Here is a 20,559-nt window from a genome sequence, read left to right on the forward strand (position 1 = left end):
AATTCAGGAAAGGTAAAGACAAACAAGAAGGAAAAGAGATAAAGGGTCAGAATGTGGTATATGGGGGAGTGGCAGAGAGCACTACTTCCTGTGCTTTGTGCTGGGCCAGGATATGGGGGGGGGGCGGGTAAGTTGTCTCCCATTATCCTTTCTACCCCCCCTTCCTTGCCCCCAAGGTTTATTTCTAAGCAGCCAGCTGGAGAGGCCCCTAACCCCGACCCCACCCTTATGGAAATGTCCTGGAAGTCTTGAATACTTAGCTTCAAGGTCACACCTGGCTACCAGGGAGGTAGGATGTGCAATCTTTCAGCTAGGCAGCTTTAAGCACAATGACAATGGCCATAGAGAGGCGACTTGCCATCTCAGCCACATCCCCAAATCCAAGTTCCTCCTCCTCTGCCACCACAGCCACCCATGGTCATGTCCCTTCTTGTGGTGTTTTTTCTGCTTCTCTTGTCCAGTAGCTTCCATATGGTTCAGAATGGCCACCTTAAACTTCCTTTTTACTTTTCCATTTTAGTTCCCTGCAGCTAATTGGCTATATCCCTTCTTTTCCAAATTTTCAAATGAAGGATCACCTTTTCACACCAGGCCCTACAAGTTATACAATTGCTGGTCAGCCAATGGATTCACTGGCCTAAAGACAGGTACCCATCTTGGTCCAATTAACTGGCAAGGGGAGGAACTGGGGGACTGTACATTTCAGATGGTGACTTATCTCAGATGGGGTTGAGACAAGGTATGTAATGACTGACATATCCAGACAACTGTTTTCCCCTGACATATTCAGGTGAATCAAGTAGGTGGGCAACAGATGTCCTCACATAATGTATTAGTTTCCTAGTATTGTTTTAACAAAGTACCACAAACTGGCTTAAAACAATAGAAATTTATTGCCTCAAAGTTCTGGAGGCTGGAAGCCTGAAATCACGGTGTTGGCAGAGCCATGCTCCCTCTGCACCCTGCCTCGCCTCTTCTCTTCTAGCTCCTGTGGTTTGCTCACAATCTTTGGTCATCACGTGGTTGTCTTCTTAAAGACATCGGTTGTACTGGAGTAGTGTCTACCCTACTCCAGTATGACCTCATCTTAACTAATAATATCTGCAACAATCCTATTTCTAAATAAGGTCACTATCTGAGGTAATGGGGGTCAGGACTTCAACATCTTTTTTTGGGGAGGACACAATTCAACCCTAATACATACCTACTTGGTTGCACAATCAATTTCTCCACAAATCAGGCAGACATCTAACCCTTATAGCAGACTTACTACCAGAAGTACAATCCTTACTCAAAAGGCATATGACACTGCAGCAAGTACTATGATAAAGATGTTTTTACTGTGTCTTTCTGTATTCATCAAATGTTCTTAGTTATGCTATTAATAAGTGGTCTTGGTGTTAGTAACCTCCCTCCAGAAAAGAAAAAAGGTAAAAAGAAAATCAGTATTCAAAGGTAACATCGAGGAGTAACTTTTATTTACTTTATAAACATATAAAATATAAGTCACTGCTTAAAGCCTATTAATTGGAAAAAATAAATTTATCCAGTAGACAAAATACAAAAGCACTAAAAATGCATCAAACTGCCTCTTAGCTCCTATAGTGTCTTATGTGGAGCCTTCATAAAGGCCAAGATGGCTGCTGTCTTCAAGGAGGAGAGAACCTTGAGTAACTGCAAGAAGTCATGACCATGTCGAAGAGAGTAATGGAGAAGCTAGAGGCAGACACTGAAATGCAGTTTGGCATAAAAGGGTATGAATGTATAAATAACTTTTTCCTGTGGAATGCCAACCTCTCCCTTTAAAAAAAAAAATGCCAAAGAGACATTTTAATAGTTTTAGAGAAGAGAAAAACTCATCCTGGAACTAAAGGAAATGTGCCAGGGGGCGCCTGGGTGGCTCAGTGGGTTAAGCGGCTGCCTTCGGCTCAGGTCATGATCCCAGGGTCCTGGGATCGAGCCCCGCATCGGGTTCCCTGCTCAGTGGGGAGCCTGCTTCTCCCTCTCCCTCTGCCTGCCTCTCTGCCTACTTGTTCTCTCTCTCTGTCAAATAAATAAATAAAATCTTTTTTAAAAAAATAAATAAATAAAGGAAATGTGCCAGAATAATAATGTAAGGTAGGAAGGGAATTGTGTCAATAATTTGTATACGTAAAATCCTTAAAACATTCCTATGCAGTAGGAAGCATTCTTTTTTTTTTGATAAGAAAATGAGACCATTTCACGAGTCTGACTGCCCATCTCTCTTCTCCCATTCTCACAGAACCTTCCTCCCTCTCCCTCGTGTCATCCACACAGCTGCATTCATGCCATTCTCCTCAGCAAGAAGCCTCGCTGCATCCCTATTACCTAGAACAGACTTTTCATAGCAGAACCCTTTTGTTAAGGGAAACTCTGTACAGACGTTATTTATATTGACTTATGTGATTTATATCAATTTATGTTTATCAAATAAACAAAAGGGGTATTGTATGAAGATTTTTAAAAGTTTAGATTAATAGTATTATGAAGTTAACAAGAACAAAGAAACTATTCTTATAAAAACAGCACTTTGAAATTAGGCAGTGAAACACAGATGAAGATGAATATTAGTGTTACTCAGCACCAGTAGTCAGTTAATTTCAGCATTTCGTGATAAAATAAAAAGAAAACCCTAATCCATGCAGACATCATAAATCTGTTCTCCACATTATATCCTAGTGATCTTTTAAAAACGCAAACCCAAGGGGTGCCTGGGTGGCTTAGTTGTTAAGCGTCTGCCTTCAGCTCAGGTCATGATCCCAGGGCCCTGGGATCAAGCCCCACATCGGGCTCCCTGCTCCGTGGGAAGCCTGCTTCTCCCTCTCCCACTCTCCCTGCTTGTGTTCCCTCTCTCGCTGTGTCTCTGTCAAATAAATAAATAGTATCTTAAAAAAAAAAGAAACGCAAACCCGATTAACATATTTCATCAACTCATTAAAATGCCATCGATTGTAAGTTGCATCATTATTTTATGTATAATCCAGAAAGAAAAAAATGCTAATTAAGTGTTGATTTGGGAGATTTGTTAAGATGTTAAGAAAAGTGTGTCTCGGGGCGCCTGGGTGGCTCAGTTGGTTAAGCAGCTGCCTTCAGCTCAGGTCATGATCCCAGGGTCCTGGGATTGAGCCCCACATCGGGCTCCCTGCTCGGCGGGGAGCCTGCTTCTCCCTCTCCCTCTGCCTGTCTCTCTGCCTACTTGTTCTCTCTCTCTCTCTGTCAAATAAATAAATAAAATCTTAAAAAAGAAAAGTGTGTCTCATAATCATTGGAATGTGGTATGCCAGCCCCTTCAGCCTCTTAAAGAAAATCCGTGGCGTCTGGTTCTCTCAGGATCAGGACACTGCTCCTGACTTTCTAGGAAACCTCCATGGTTTCGCCATTGTGTTCTCTGCATTCGAGCTGCACTGGCCTTCTTTCCATGCACCCAGTCTTCCAGGTGGCAGATCAAGCTTCACTTCCTCTGGAGAGCCTTCCCTGACCTCCCTGATCAGGCCACATCCTTGAGCACTTGGGCGTCTCTCCTTGACCGCACTCCCCATGGTTGACATCTTCTTTGGTTCCCGTCTTAGTTTGGCTTACGTGTTTATGTGATCAGCATCTAGCTCGGTGAGGGCAGAGAAAATGAAGTTCTGCTCCCCACTGTAACCCTAGTGCTTGGCACAGCAACTGCTAGGGTCTGATACACAGAAAGCACTCAAACATTTGTTGAATAAATGAACTGAAATAAAAATTTTAAAAACTCATGTTGCGGATTTTAGGATACTCTTCAGGTCAGAGGATCTCGAAGATCCATGAATGTGAGTAGTAAGACTTCTGTTTCACAGTTGAATCATTAACAGTATCTACCAAATTCTTGTCTTCTTCTCACAGATCCCACATTTAGACAAAAAGCATTGAAAATTACTTACTATATGTTAAAACTCCCCCTAGCTCAATGTTTTTATCACAAGGTGGTCAGTGTGTTTTTGTAAACTCTCAGTTCCAAGATTCTGTGCTGAGCTGGTATGTCTGAGCTTCTCCTAATTCTCAGGCTCCCTCTCCGCTCTGATTATACCTGCCTTGTACAGGCACGAACCCAAAGAGAGGGCTGGTCAGAGCTCAGCCTTCTGAAACAATGACACATTTGTAAGAAATTCTCCTGTGTTCACAGTGATGACAGATGCTCTCCTGCATCTGCCTGGAGATCTTCTAGATTTAGTTCATCTAGATTATGGGAGCACAAGTTAAGGCTTTAATATTTGGTACATAAAACATCTAAGGGTGTACATATTTCTTTTGCATAACAAGTTTTAAGTTAGTGAAAAATATTCCGAAAAAGGATATTTGAATAAAATGCTTGCAGAACCTCAGAGGAACATTTATTTGCAAAACCAAAGGGTATGTGAAAACCACTGACTGGTTCTATTGAGTCTTTTTTCTTTCTTCTTCTTTTTTTAATATTTTATTTTTTAAAGCAAACTCTGTGGGACCTGAACTCATGACCCCCAGATCAAGAGTCGTATGCTCTACCAACTGAGCCAGCCAGGCACCCCTGGCTGTATCAAGTCTTAATGCGTGATTTACCAGGGACTTCCTGATCTGTTCCCTGGCTGCTCCTCAGTGGGCCCAGCACCCAGCTTCACATTTTGCAATTGTACAATACTTAGGAGTCGCCCTTGGAATGAGCTCTGCCCTCACGTACCTTCGGCCCAAAGGACTGTCCCTAGTTTTTCTATTTTGGTCTCGGCTCTAGTCTTTGTGAATCTTCCCTGACATGCTGCCAGCTCAGAATTCCTTCCAGTGCTCTAACCAGACAGCTTGGATCTCTGCTGTATGTGACCTTACTATAGTCTGTTTGTCTGTCTCCCCACTAGACTGCACGCTTCCTGAGGGAGGGGAACTCATCTTTGCATTGTTGGCATGGTCCAGGACGAGGTGTGCAGCAAACACTGAAAGAAGGCTTTTCAGAGCCTTGCCAGTCTGCATAGTTTCAATTTTTTGCCAGTAGAAAAATTCCTATCTTGTGGTTTTAAATTGTATTTCCCTGATCACTAGTAAGAGTAAGCATCTTTTCATGTTTTTATTAATTTATTTTTTAGACAGAGAGACCGTGCACAAGGGGGGGTGGTTGGGAGGCACAGAGGGAGAGAGAGAATCTTAAGCAGACTTCATGCCCAGCTTGCAGTCTGACCTGGGGCTGGATCTCACAACCTTGAGATCATGACATGAGCTAGAATCAAAGGTCGGACGCTTAACACACCGAGCCACCCAGGCGCCCCCTTAGGTAACTTTCTTCATGTTCCTTGCCCATTTTTCCATGAGGCTATTTATCTTACTAATTTGCCTTGACACTTGCAAACTATTGTTTTTTAAAGATCTTATTTATTTGAGGGAGAGTGAGAGAGAGAGAGGGAGAGCACGAGTGGGTGGGAGGAGCAGAGGGAGAAGCAGACTGCCGGCTGAGCAGGGAGCCCGATGTAAGGCTCCATCCCAGGACCCTGAGATCATGACCTGAGCTGAAGGCAGATGCTTCACCAACTGAAGCACCCAGGCGACCTGACACTTGCAAGACTATTTTAAAAGATCTCCCAAGTAGGAAATTCCATAACCTTTTGTAGTCCTTCATCCTGTTGTGTTTAAACCTAAATCCCACACACTGCAGTGGGCACTCATTTCCTCTTGTTTTGACCCCTGCTGTGTAAATGGAGACTAGCTGATTATCATCAATTATGGTGAAATCATTCTTAAAAAAAAAAGTATTAAATAACCCAGGCCTCTCTTATTTAATTAATCATAATTATTTTAACCTATACTCATAGATCTTATTTCCTAATTATTTTTCTCTTTATTACTAAACTCTACATTATTTTTTTAAGATTTTATTTATTTGACAGAGAGAGAGCACAGCAGGGGAGCTGTAAGCAAAGGGAGAGGGAGAAGCAGGCTCCCTGCTGAGCAGGGAGCCCAGTGTGGGGCTCCATCCCAGGACCCTGAGATCATGACCCGAGTCGAAGGTGGTAGACCCTTAACCGACTGAGCCACCCAGCTGCCCCTAAACTCTACATTTTTTTTCTTTTTTTAGTATTTTATTTATTTGTCAGAGAGAAAGTGAGTGAGCAAGCATAAGCAAGGGCAGTGGCAGGCAGAGGGAGAAGCAGGCCCCCTGCCGAGCATGGAGCCCAATGTGGGGCTCGATCCCAGGACCCCAGGATCATGACCCTGAGCCAAAGGCAGACGCTTAACCAACTGAGCCACCCAGGCATCACTAAACTCTACATTCTTTAGTCTAGAATCTAGAGCTTAAAAATGGGGCCCAGGGACTGGCTAGTTGTAGGCATAACTGGAAGATGACCTTATGGTTCCTGATGTCTGTACTTCTATTCCTGTCTCCCATTATGGTGCCTCTACTCCTTGCAGGGCTATTTTCTTATTTCATTGCTTGATAATCACTCCTAAAATACCTATCAGCCAGACTGAGGAAGATTACAGAGCAAGGACTCCCTTTTAGTAATTATTGCTCTGCCCCAAGTACTTGACACTCTTAATCAAAATTCTGTGACTCTCTTACAATTTGTCCACATTAGTAAGGATTCTACATTAATAATGCCAATCCTATTCTCTAAAATTGACACCATTTTAGCAGATGGGTTTTAAAACAAATTTAATGGCTATGTTTCTTCTTTTTCTTTCCTAGATTACTGGCCACTTTGTCCTCAACCCCATTCTCCAAGTTAGCATGTATTTTCATAACCATGCTCTGAGTTTGGTCCTCTGTCCAGTGAGCCTTTGTAGGATGGTTGTAATCTGATTCCCTAATACATGGGTGAGTGTTTTCTATGGATTATAATTTTAAACACGTTAAAAATCAAAATAGACTGCATCAAGTCTTCCAAATCCCCCTTTCAATGTCATAAAGAATGAGTCTGACAAGGCTTTTCTCTCCATGAGTATTCACGTATCTGTGTCCAAGTTGGTTTTTTTTTTTTTTTTTTTTTAAGCTTTAATTCAGGTCATCCTTTAACTTTAGAAATTGTATTATTCTGCTAGAGTTGTTCTAACACAGTACCACAGACTGGATGGCTTAAACATAAATTTATTTTCTCATAGTTCTGTAACATAGAAGTCAAGGTGCTGGCAGGTTGGCTGCTTCTGAATCCTTTCTCCATGGCTTATAAATGGCTATCTTTTCTCTGTGTCTTTACATGGTCTTCTGTCTGTGCATATCTGTGTCCTAATCTCTTCTTATAAGGACACCATATTGGATTAGGGCCTACCCCAATGACCTTTTTTTTTAATAGATTGAAAAAAACTAAGGCACAAATATAGACTGAGAAACAGCAACATTAATGTGGGCATAAAGGCAAGCAGCATTTGAGTTGCCATAAACCCAGAAGAACCTGGAAATAAGAATCCATGGGCTATATAAAGAAGGGAAGCATTTCAAGAAAAGGCTGATTAGGGGCGCCTGGGTGGCTCAGTCGTTAAGCGTCTGCCTTCGGCTCAGGTCATGATCCCAGGGTCCTGGGATCGAGCCCCGCATCGGGCTCCCTGCTCAGCGGGAAGCCTGCTTCTCCCTCTCCCACTCCTCCTGCTTGTGTTGCCTCTCTCTCTGTGTCTCTCTCTGTCAAATAAATAAATAAAATCTTTAAAAAAAAAAGACAAGACTGATTAACAGCATGAACGGTTGTAAGATATCCTTTAGATTTGGCAATTATAGAGTTATTAAGTAACATAACAGGAGTAAGAGGGGGAGGTAAGAGTTGTCTTAAGGAATGAATGAGAGAAAGGGCCATGGAAGCAGTGAGTACTTTGTGAAGGAAAAGAGTAAGAACAGAAAGGGATGTAGGGTCAAGGATGTGATTTTTTTTTTTTTTTTTTTAAGGTGGCAACTTGAAGAGAAAGAGTACTTCAAGAGTAATTTATTGGATATTAATCTCTGAATCATTCTGAGTCATTCATTGTTTTCATTGAAAAATTCTTTTTCTTTTTTTAAAATGGAAACGAAGCTGAGATGTAGCTGTAGCATTTGGGAAAAGCCCAGACAGAGTAAGGCCAGCCAAAGGTTATTCTCTGCTTGACCATAATGTACAGATCCCAGGCAATTTACTTTAAACTCTCTAAATCCCAGTTTCTCATCTATATAACAATGGTACCCATTTTATAAGCTTGTTGCAAGAATTAAATGCCTCACCTGTTACAAGCACTCAATAATGTTGAATATTATTATAATGATTAGGTTTGTTATTAAGAGGTGGCTTTAGAGGGATCAAGCAAATTCTATTTGATTGTGGATTTTAATATGGTTCTTAGGTGAATAACTGTTCATTGAGACCTTCAGTAAAACAAAACAAAGCAAAACAACAAACTGATTTTTTACTTAAGTAATCAGGTCTATTTCAATGCTAAATCATACTTTAACCCCACAGTGAAGATTTTTCTTTTTAAAATATTTTATTTATTTGACAAAGAGAGGGAGAGAGAGCACAGCCAGGGGGAGGGGCAGAGGGAGGAGAAGCACTCCCCACTGAGCAGGGAGCCTGACACGGGGTTCCATCCCAGGACCCTGGGATCATGACCTGAGCCGAAGGCAGATGCTTAACTGACTGAGCCACCCAGGCGCCCCCACAGTGAAGATTTTTGAAAGTGAAGACTGTCAACCAATCTCTCCAAATCCCTAAATAATTCTATAAGCCATTTAGAACTTCTAAACATACATTTTTAAGATTTTATTTATTTTTGAGAGAGAGAGCATGAGTGGGGGAGAGGAGCAGAGGGAGCAGCAGACTCCCCTGCTAGGGAGGAGCCTGACACGGGACTCAATCTCAGGATCCTGATATCATGACCTGAGCTGAAGGCAGATGCCCAACCGACTGAGCCACCTGGGTGCCCCTAGAAATTCTAAATATTACGTAGATGTTAGAATACTAGCATAGGTTATTTATTAAAAAAAAAAAAATCAATTTATTTAAACTAAAAAAAACAAAAAATCACCCATTTCTCCCAATTCCAAACCCCTGCCTCTGGCAACTACCAATCTGTTATATCTGTGAGCTTGGTATATATATATGTGTGTGTGTGTGTACTTTGATATTTATATATATTTATATAAATATATATATTAAATTTCACATATAAGAGAGATCATATAGTATTTGTCTTTTTCTGTCTGCCTTATTTCATTTAGCATAATACCCTCTGGGTCCATCTATGTTGTTACAAATAGCAAGATTTCTTCTTTTTTATGGCTGAATAATATTCTGGGGTGTGTGTGTGTGTGTGTGTGTATACTACAACATCTTTGTCCACTTGTCCAATGGTAGACACTTAAGTTGTTTCCATATCTTGGCTATTATAAATAATGCTGCAATGAACATGGGGGTGCATGTCTTTTGAATTAGTATTTTTGTTTTCCTTGGATAAACACCCAGAAGTCGAATTGCTCATATGGTAGTTCTATTTTTAATTTTTTGAAGAATCTCCATACTGTTTCTCACCAACAGCACACAAGGGCTTCCTTTTCTCCACATTTTCAGCAACACTTATTGTCTTTTTGAAACTAGCCATTCAGACAGGAATGAGGCAGTATTTCATTGTTGTTTTGATCTGTATTTCCCTGATGATTAAATGTAGAGCATCTTTTTGTGTACCTCTTGGCCATTGGTATGTCTTCCTCGGAAAAATGTCTATCCATATCTTCTGCCCACTGAAAAATTGGATTTGTTTTTGTTTTTTGCTATTGAGTTGTATGAGTTCTTTATATATTGTGGATATTAGTCCCTTATCAGATATATCATTTGCAAATGTCTTCTCTCGTTCAGTACATTTCCCTTTCATTTTGTTGATGGCTTCCTTTGCTATGTTGAAGCTTTTAAGTTTGATGTAGTCCCACTTGTTTACATTTTTGCTTTTGCTTTGGGTGTCAGATTGAAAAAGTCATCACCAAGACTTATGTCAAGAAGCTTACTGCCTCTGTTTTCTCTCAGGATTTTTATGGTTGCAGGTCTTACATTTGTCTTTAGTCCATTTTGAGTTTGTGTATGGTATAAGAGAGTGGTCTATTTTCATTCTTTTGCATGTGACTAATTTTCCTAACATCATTTATTGAAGAAACTGTCCTTTCCCCAGTGTATATTCTTGTCTCCTTTGTCATAAATTAAATGACCATACATGTGTGGGTTTATTTCTGGGCTCTCTATTCTCATCCATTGATCTGCCTATTTTTGTGCCAATACCACACTGTTTTAATTACTATAGCTTTACAATACAGTTTGAAATCAGGGAGTATGACACTTCCAGCTTTGTTTTTCTAAATCAAGATTGGTTTGGCCATTCAGGGTCTTTTATGAATTCATACAAATTTTAGGACTGTTTGTTCTATTTCTGTGAAAAATGCCATTAGAATTTCAATAGGGATTGCACTGAGTACGTATATTGCTTTGAGTAACACGTATATTTTAACAGTATTAATTCTTCCAATCCATGAATATGGAATATCTTTCCATTTATTTGTGTCTTCTTCAATTTCTTTCACTAATGTCTTGTAGTTTTCAATGTACAGGTCTTTCACCTCCTTGGTTAAATTTATTTATTGGTACTTTAAATCTTTTTGACATAATTATAAATGGAATTGTTTTCTTAATTTGGGAGTGGCAGGCAGAGGGAGAAGCAGGCTCCCTGGTGAGCAAGGAGCCCGAAGTGGGACTTGATCCCAGGACCCTGGGATAATGACCTGAGCCGAAGGCAGACACTTAACCGACTGAGCCACCCAGGCATCCCCAAACTTTATTTTAAGTGTACTTGGTCTGCCATTCTTTTCCTTTATGGGTTCCAGATTTGAGTTTTATGTAGACTCTACTTCCAGACTCAAATAATATTCTCCCTTATTTTCTTATGGTACTTTCCTAGTGTATGTTTGTGTGTATAACATATACTTCTTCAATCCATATAAAATATTTTTAATAGTATGAGATAGGGATTTAGTTAATTTTTTCTATTTTGTGGCTTTTTTGATAGCCAGTTGTTACAGTAATTATTCAATGGTTCTTCATTTCCCCACTGATTTCAAATGTTAAGTGGGCATTTTATTTTTTATTTATTTATTTTTATTGGAGGGATTGGGAAAGGAGGGGCAGAGGAAGAGAGAGAGAGAAAATCTTAAGCAGGCTCCAAGCACAGCGCAGGGCTGGACATGGGGCTCGATCTCACAACCCTGAAATCATGACCTGAAGGGAAATTAAGAGTCAGACGCTTAGCTGATGAGCCACCCAGTTGCCCCTTAAGCAGGCATTTTATTTTATTTTTTATTATTATTTTTTTTTAAGATTTTTATTTATTTATTCATTAGAGACAGAGAGAGAGAGAGAGGCAGAGGGAGAAGCAGGCTCCGAAGGAGCAGGGAGCCCGATGCGGGCCTCAATCCCAGGACCCTGAGATCATGACCTGAGCCGAAGGCAGACGCTCAACCATCTGAGCCACCCAGGCGCCCGTAAGCAGGCATTTTAGATGAGACTCAAAGGAGGGGGAGAATTTGGATGTGGGGGTCTGACAGGAAGTGACTCACATGACTGGGGCCAAATTCACAGGGACAACATGAGAAAATGATGGATGTTCTTTAAGGAATGCTGAGTATGGTGGTCCTGGAGCCAGGAAGCGCTCAGTTTATAATAACCTCAATAATAATTTAAAGAAAAACAGCAACCTTGAATTTTAGTATATAGCTAAGACCTTTTTTGTTTTTTTTTTTAATTTTTTAAAAATTATCCATTCAGAATAGAAACTTTCTACAACCTTGAAATAAAAGGAAATACCTTAAACCTGATTTGAAAAAACCTACAGCACACATCATACTCTATGGCAAAATACCGAAAGCCTTCCCCATAAGTCTAGGAACAAGACAAGAATGCCTGGTGTCATCTTCTTTCTTCAACATTTTAGTGGAAGTCTTAGCCAATGTCATAAGGCAAGGACAAATAAGATATGAGGATTAGAAAGGAAGAAATATGTCACTATTCACAGAGGACATGAATGTGTCAGAAAATCTAAAAAAATATGATTAAAATTAGTAAGTGGCTTGGTAAGATCACCAGATATAAGGATATTTACTAGAAGCAAAAATCAACTGTTTTTATTAGTAGCTACAAATAGAAAACACAATTTTAAGAAGCAATATAACTTTAGTCAAACAGCTAAAAATCTAACAAAATATATGTAAGATTTCTATAAGAAATCCCTAACCAAAATTAAGGAATACTTAAAAAAAAACTTCTAAAAAGAAGGATATACTATATTTGTGGATTGGAAACTTGATATTGTAAAGATGTCAATTCACCATAAATGGAGCTATATATCCATTGCAATCCCAGTCAAAACACCAAGAGGTATTTTTGTGGAAATACAAGCTAAGTTTAAAAATAAAAAAAATAGAAATAAAATAGGAGTCAAGAGTTTCTATAATCATTTTCATGGAAAAGGTGAAATTTAGGGGTGTCTGGGTGGCTCAGTCAGTTAAGTGTCTGCCTTCAGCCCGGGTCATGATCCCAGAATCCTGGGATCGGGTCCCACATCCGGGGTCATTGCTCAGGGGGGGAGCCTGCTTCTCCCTCTGCCCCTCCCCCCGCTCGCATTTTCTCTCTCTCTCAGATAAATAAATAAAATCTTAAAAAAAAAAAAAGGTGAAATATGGCTGATTTGGCATTGGAAGAAGACAATACAATGTAAATATTTAAACATTTCTTCAGTATTTGCTGCTCTTGTACCAGGCACACTGCTGGCTATTTTCCAGTTAGCATTCCCCAAAACCTCAGCTCCTGAGTTGCTCAGAGATAAAAGGGTTCCACAGTCACAAGCCTATAGGAAAAGCTCCATGGTACAGTCTCCTCTTGAGAGATTCATGGTGGACAGCAGGATTTTAAGGCTCTGACAAATTCCGGAGAAGAGAAGAAAATAGATTGTTTAACCCAGGATTTTCCAATCTTATTTGATCATACAAGCTCTCTTTGAGAAACACTGGCCTGGAGTGCTTTTTATATGTATCTGTTCTTACCACATCTGTGAAATAGCCAAGAGCTGAATTGTTCATTTTATGGATGAAGAAATGGAACCTCAGGCAGCTAAAGACTTATATAGGTCACATAGCTACTAATACAGAATCTTCAATGCAAATCTATATATATAAAAAAAAATCTAGTACTTTTTCCAGGGTGAAACACTACTTATATGCAAAATAGCATTTTAGAAATGGAATAAACCTTTGTGATCTCTTGGAGTGGTAACCTTATAATGTTGATGAGACAACTGGGGCCCAGACAAATTAAGTGCCTTGCCCCAGGTCAAGAGCTTACAGACAGCAGGAGGAATAAAAGAATCCATGACTCAGTGACTCCCAATTAAGTGCTCTACTGCCCCATATAATTAGGAGACAAATATGTGTCAATGTAGGGTGAGACCAAATTAACTGCCCAGATGGAGCAGGTGCTCACAGATGCTGAATGAACGATTTACCTGAGAAAAGAAGATACTGGAGCTCTGTCAGGCTGTCATGTAATTTTGAAATGAGGGTTTAGGAGCCACTTGACAACTGGGTTATAATATGGTAGAGCACTGAATATTGTCATTTTTAAGAATTTAACCCCTTATTTGTATTATTTTATCCCTCTCTCCCAAAAGGTGCACGTCACTTTGAAAAACTAAAAGGAATTTAAATTTCTGATCAAAAGCAATTTCACAGCTGTAATTGGGTACATCCTGGAGTGTCACAGGTTGGGAATCATTTTTCTGAAATGTGTCAGATCTGAGGACTAGAAGGATAATGCAGTAGGCATGAACACCTGGCCAAACCTGTAGGGCAGGGAAGGGTGTTCACTGCAGGTGCTGCTGTCGGAAAGAGCAGGAGGGAAAACCAAAACACTCTTGAGGAGGGCCTCGAGCAGGGCTGGGCTGAAAGTTCTAAGAGTGAGGAAGGGAAAAGCCTCTATTTAACAGCAGAGGGAAAAATGAGGAACTTTGGGAGACAAAGAGCCAGCCCCCCAAAAGGGGAGAAGTCGATCTTAAGTAACAGGGAAGAGGAAAATAAGCAAATGCAAGCATTCCACTGAATTCTGGACTTTAAAAGGAGCAGCAGTCGTTGTGTGTAGCAACGTTTTGGCTGTGGCTGAATGGGCGAAATAGCTTGACATCTGCAGAAACATTCAGTCTATCAGTGGGAGACATTCCCTTAGGGATAAGGAAAGAGTAACCAGAAACAAAAAAGGAATGTATGTTTTATGCTCCTTTGCTTTATCTTCTCCATGTATGTTACTCTTGGGGACCTTATGTGGGGAGCGGGGCTAGAGCAGAGGATGATTTAGGAGTTCCTGGGTCCCCTGGGGAAATACCATCACGATATCAATTTGACTGCACCTCATCCTCCTTCCAAAATGTGCAACCTGGTGTCTAGTTAATATAATTTTAATTTACTTGACAAGTTCTGTTCTTTAATAGTTCATTAGTACTATCTCACCCCCAACAAAACAAGAGAAGATAATCCTTTACTTTCTCAAAAGTAATTATTACCGGGGCGCCTGGGTGGCTCAGTTGGTTAAGCGACTGCCTTCGGCTCAGGTCATGATCCTGGAGTCCCTGGATCGAGTCCCGCATCGGGCTCCCTGCTCGGCAGGGAGCCTGCTTCTCCCTCTGACCCTTCCCTCTCTCATGTGCTCTCTCTCTCATTCTCTCTGTCTCAAATAAATAAATAAAAATCTTTAAAAAAAAAAGTAATTATTACCTACATTAAAAACTAAAAAGCAAAAACACGTAAAATCAGGAGTTTCTGGACATTAAAATTTCCTAAGTAACCATCAGCCCGCTTGCACCCTCTAAATTTGTTGAATCAGAACCGCTCCCCACCCGCCCCCCGCAGTCAGTAGACTCTGGTGACACAGTTACTAATGCTGCCCATCATGTAATGTGGGAGGTGGCTCAGAGGTGGTACCCGTGCAACAGATGCAAGTTCAAGTACAGAGCAGGACAATTTCTCAGAGAATGCGCTATCCACTCACATTTTCATTTTCAATTTTTATTGCTTTTCTCGGATTATAAAAATAAATGGTCATTGTAGAAAAACTCAGATCTTTCAAAAATATGTAATGCAGAAAGTGAAAGCAATCAAAATTCCATCCCTCAGAGTGAAGCGCTTCAACTGTTTCCTCTAACATTTATTTAAATTTCATTGACATTTATTTAAAACAAAATAAAACTATTGCGGTGGTCCTTTTTTCAAGCGGGATCATGGTAATGTTTAACTCAGCAACTTATTTTTCTTGCTTAAGATCTGGTCTACTAAAGAGATCCATCATATTGTTGTTAAAAGGTTGCATAGTATTCTCTGGTATGAATGATTCAGTTTAACCAGATTTCCACTAATGGAAAAATGTTTTTACAATTATTTCACTCTGGTGGACTTCTTGCTCACCTAGTACATAGGTGAAAGCATTCTTGCGTTTAAAATCCTAGAAATGGATTTGCAGGGTCAAAGGGTGCATGTATTAACATTTTTATTAGGCTGTGCTTGAATCTTAAATCTTTAAAATTGCTGTGCAGTTTGAAACAGTACCGGCCTGATTCTTTGTTGCAAAGTCTAAAACATCAGCCACTAAATCTAGTTTTAATTCCTTTTTCAGAAGTCTTTGGAGAGGACAGTTTCCTATCACAGGCTGGCATGGAACCTCATGTGTTTTCTGTCAGTGCTACAACTCTAATGCACGTTAAAAATATTTGTTATTTTTGAGGGGTGAGCTTTTGGAATTTTTTTTTTTTTTCAGATGACATTAGCTTTAGGTATCTTTCTGGAGTTTTTAGTAGCTTAAGTAAGACAGGCAAATTAAGGTAATCTATCACTCATTCTTCCTCCTTTCATTCGCTGGAGTGACATCACATATCGGTGCTCTTGGGACGACTGCTTAACACAAGTCCAAGAATCTGCCAATTCTCATCTACTTCGCATACAGTTACTGTTTCTAGCAGTTTTCCAGTATTTGTCACATTAAGCTTAAGTCACCATGGGTGACTATCTTAAGCAATACTTCCACTTCAAGAGAACGAAGATGACAGAATTTCAACAGTAAAAGCCTGGTAATAGTACCGTCCCAAGCCTCCTACTCTAAAGTGATTTTTGCTTCCTCTGGACTCAGATTTTAAATCATCTGTCCTATTCATTAACTAGGCGATGAACTTCCTTTGTTCTTAAAAAGCCATTTCAGTGTTTATATGAATCAAATCACTAACTATATTCTCTCACCTAGATTATATGCTCCACAAGAGGAGGGATTTTGTTTGGTTCACTGATGTTTCCCCAGCATCCAGAACAGTACCTGCACATAAAAGTTGCTTAATACATATTTGTGGAATGAAAGATGAATTCTTTGAAGGCAGAAATCTTATATTTTGCATCTCCATAGTAAATGCCAACTTGCTGATTAAATTAAGGAAAGGATCTTCACTCAGGAACACAATTTAAGACTTTCTTAGAAGCAAAGTGTGGAGTATCCCTTGCCTAAATAATATTCAAGGTTCTTTCCAGCTCTAACTTACTATGAATCTAGTAGTTTTCAAAGAATTAGAATCCAATATAAGAAAATATATATACTACTAAAACTAGAGTGAATATAACTGGGTAAATCTTTGATTTAGAAAGCAGTGCAGTGATTCTCCTAAGCCTTCAGATCATTATAAAGATCAAATGTGAGAAACTATATTGATTACAAACTATATTCTATAAGTGCCTTTTTGGGAAAAAACAAAAAATCATGGCATCGAGTTGTTAACTGGGAATGCCTCTATAAGCATAAAAATATGTATTTAATGTTACTGTATAAGCAAGAAGGCAAAGAAAATATTTATGTACAACATTTATATTCTGGACTATAAGAATGGTGGTATGACCCTAATGAGAGAGATAGCTGCCTTCATATCCATGTCAAATGTTTAGTTATCTGAATTTAAAGCCAATAAAAGTAAAAGCAGTGAGAAAGAATAAAAAAGAGAATCAGAGGGACAGAAAGATCCATCTAAATCTGGGGCATATTTCGAATAATATACAACATTTTTGGAAATAAAGGAAGAAAGAGAGAGGAAAAATTTTAGAAAGTCACTCCAGAAAAAGTCCATCTTATAAAACTCATTTTAATTCTAGTCTTTTAGTACTTATTTATGTCAGACCACCTCATAGTGGATGTTTGGTTTCCTGTGCTGAGCCTTAGAAAAATTATCTTGTGGTCAGAAAATAGCATATTCTCAAGTCGGTTGACTGAAAAGACTGTTTTTTTGGCTTACTATTTTTTACAACAAATTTTACTTTAAAAAGAGAGTGAATTAATCAGATTTGAGAACTGTAGTGGATATAATCTGTCTGCTTAAAAAAGAAAATGAATCAGCCTGAAAAGGATTTTATATAGAAGCAATTGACATGAAGAATAGGGCCTGAAATGAAAGCCAGTTTTTGATCTGCGAAAGAAAGAAAGGAAAGGAAAAGAAAATGAAGAAGAAAAGAGGGAAAGCTTTAAGAATCCTTGGGTGGGGGAGGGGGGGCTTCATAAAACACAGTAGTTAGAAGAAGGCGTGTGCCCAAGTTAGACTACAGAGCAAAGTCTGAACATCAACAACAGAAGCATTCTTGGGGAAAACTAATGCCAGGAGCACTCTTATGGTTAATTTACTAAAATAAAAAGGTAAACAAGTATTCATTTGTTGAAGCTCAGGACATGACAGTACACAAACAGTACACTTGTAATACCGGACCTTCAAGAAAAAGAAATCCTCAAAAAAAAATTTTTAAAAGACAAATTATGGAAAAAAACTGTAAACATTAGAACATTTTAACTTCGGTGAGGTAGATGAAAATAGAAAACGAAGTATGAATATGGTAAGATGTTACTGCTTTCAATCATTAATGTTAGAAAGTGAAAAATTGTTAGGATCATACATCTTAAGACAATGGAAAATGGTCCTAAAAATGTACAAAAAATGGATTTTAGCGTTTAAGAAAATTCCAATTAATGTGTAAAAATTCCCCTTCCAAAAATGTTCAATTAAATATTTAAGTATGACAGGCTATCATGTTTTATTATTGATATACTTGCAATATTTATAAATCTCAGGTTAAAAAAATAAAATATTTATTATTTTTAAAAGATGCTTTTAAAGCTAAAAAAAAAAAAGCATTCTCTGCCCACTTAAGGGCTCACGGGAAAATTCATGCAATATTCAATATCTACACCAAAACAAATATATACAAAGTTCTAAATTTCATTTTATAGAAACACCATCTATTAAAGTACAAGGTGGTTTATCTCAGTGACAGGCTTAAGCTCAGCCAGGAATCAGAAAACGCGTTCCGAGTGAAGGCCCAGTTCAACTTGATCATTTCATGAGCACAAGAAATCATCCAAAAGCCCACCTTAAATAGCTAAAGTAGTCGTAAAAATAGGCTGATGGTTACTTTACTCCAGCGATACCATAATCCTCGGTCTTATTGTTGTGGAGCAGATGTCATCATGGGTGGGGCTGACGCGCAGAGCAGCTGAAACATTTTTGTACCACCCCCCGCACACTTTCAATGGGATAGAAGGGGCTCCAGGAAGGTAAGGGGAAAGCTCTCAACAATTAATTCCTACTAGAGATAAGGAAGTTTTGATGTGGTCGTGGTACGCGTGAAGACCACAATGAGATTTAAAAAACCCCCCATGATTAACTCCTACCCTGGAAAAGAGATCGTCCCTTTCTCCCCTCCCCTGCCGACTCCTCCTTGGGACACTTGGCTGAGTCTTTCTTTCTCTCCTTCCCACGCGGAGGTGAGGCTGCACGCAAGCCAGGGACGCCTGTTTTTCTCTTCGCGCGGAGGGAACTCTGCGGGTAGGAACCCCGGGCGGCCGGAAGGGAGCGGGCGGCGATGTGGGAAGGCAAAAGAAGCTCGCCAGGGTCGAGCCGGGCTGGGGTTGGGAAAAGACACGCCGGCCCCCGAGGAGCCGGCCGAGGAGGCCGAGGTGACGAGGGAAATCTCCCGGCTCGGAGCTGGGACCGGACGCTTCCGGCGGGCCACAGTCGCTCTCGGCCTAGCGCGGCTCGCGTTCCGCGCTCCACCGGAGCGGCAGGGAGTTAGAGAGGGTAAACCGCGCCTCGCACTTGCCTGGGAGCGGGTGACCAATAACTGGTAATAGTCTTTGCTCGGCGCTGGGCCTTGTCCTACAATTTCGAACAGAGTCTCCGGCAGCCACGACGCCATCTTGGGACGCCACCGCCGTCGCTAAGACAACCAGGAAGGGGCGGGGCTTGATTGGGGTCATGGGGCCAAAGCCCTAGTTTCAATCGAACCCCGCTTTTGGGCTAGCAGGGGGTTTCTGCCTTGGGGTGATCGACCTCTTTCCCAAGAGTCAGAGGGAACTCTGGCCCGTGAAATTTCAACCCTCCGGTCCCCGGTGACCCGAAAGGGAATTAGTTCCTGCTACCATGGAGGGGAGGGGGTGACCCCGGCGGAGGGATACCAAGCACAGCCCTACATTCCCCTTCCTGGTCCCTCGAAGGGATCGGGAGGAGACCTCAGGCCGCTGGGAGAGAGTCGCTTGGGGCGGTGGGGGAGGGAGGGGCGATGTGATGGGCCGCGAGTAGGCAGCGGGGCCTTTCCCGCGGACGAGCTCGTCAGCCCGAGCCGGCGGGCAAAATAGTTCCCGGAGGGTGTTGGAACGGGCGGGGAGGGAGGCGTCGCGGGCGGAGGCGCACGCCGGCCGCGGTGCTGCGGCTCAGCTGATAATTGAAGGGACCCGAGGAGCCGCCGCCGCCGCCGCCGCCGCCGCCGCCGCCGGGGGGGGGGGGGGGGGGGAGCGAGTGGAAGTTACTGCCGCGCCACCGAGTCCGGACCGGAGACTTTGGGGCCCAACTAGGTAATTGGGGCGCAGTTCCGAGCGGCCGGGCCAGGCTTGGGGGAGGGGGCTGTGCCGAGGGGTTGGGGGGGCGGTCGAGGGGGGGGTGGGGAGGAGCTGGAACAGAAAGTCCCAGGAAGCCCGGTTGTGTCATCGCCGCGATTCGGCCCCCGCTCGGCCTGCTCCCGGCGGCGGCGGCGGCGGCGGCGGCGGGGCCGCGGAAGGACCGGGCTGGGGGTTGACGGGCGAGGCGCTCGAGGGAGACCGGGGCCGGGCGGGAGCGGGGGGGGTTAGCTGGGTCCCTCCTCCGGCCCCCCGCGATGAGGAGGGCCCTTCACGGAACCGGGGTAAGGCGTGCGGGTCTTGGGGAGCCCGGTGGTGGCCGGGGGGGCCGGAAGTGGGCTTTGGAGCTTGGGGGGCGTCTAGGAAGCGAGAAAGTGGGGGGCCGGAAGTGCAGGTGGGGGGTGTGAAGACGGCAAGGGTTCCCCGGAAATGGGATGGGGGGCCCGGAAACCGGGAGAGAGGAGGCTCCAGGGCCGGGGACGGCCCGGAAATGGAAACTAGGGAGCAGCTCGAGTGACAACAGTTGTGGGAAGCGAGGGTCAGAGGAGGGAAGAGGCCGGAGTGACTTTAGACCGCAGTAAGGGGTTTCCTGCCAAGGGGGGAGGGT

At 41.9% G+C, this 20,559-nt stretch overlaps 2 protein-coding genes across 10 annotated transcripts in view; one reads left to right on the forward strand and one right to left on the reverse strand.

Moving 5' to 3' along the window:
• FBXO36 (F-box protein 36) overlaps positions 1 to 19,610 on the reverse strand; it is a 90,721-nt gene extending 71,111 nt beyond the window's left edge. The window contains exon 1 of the mRNA XM_035006940.1: positions 19,160 to 19,610. Within this exon, the coding sequence (XP_034862831.1) occupies positions 19,160 to 19,255 (96 nt within the window). The 5' untranslated portion in view covers positions 19,256 to 19,610. The remainder of the gene's footprint in view (positions 1 to 19,159) is intronic.
• Positions 19,611 to 19,807: 197 nt separating this feature from the next.
• Positions 19,808 to 20,559, forward strand: part of TRIP12 (thyroid hormone receptor interactor 12) — a 140,624-nt gene continuing 139,872 nt past the window's right edge. For 4 of the 9 annotated variants that reach the window (XM_035006923.1, XM_035006926.1, XM_035006928.1 and 1 more), the window contains exon 1: positions 19,808 to 19,910. The gene's annotated coding sequence lies outside the window, so the exon portion shown is untranslated. Of the gene's footprint in view, positions 19,911 to 20,176; positions 20,237 to 20,559 lie in introns of those variants that run through there. The other 5 variants (XM_035006925.1, XM_035006929.1, XM_035006934.1 and 2 more) reach the window with 2 other exon arrangements.

The sequence above is a fragment of the Mirounga leonina genome, unplaced genomic scaffold, assembly GCF_011800145.1.
Source record: "Mirounga leonina isolate KUSES-001 unplaced genomic scaffold, KU_Mleo_1.0 Mir_151, whole genome shotgun sequence".
Taxonomy (NCBI): Eukaryota; Metazoa; Chordata; class Mammalia; order Carnivora; family Phocidae; genus Mirounga; species Mirounga leonina.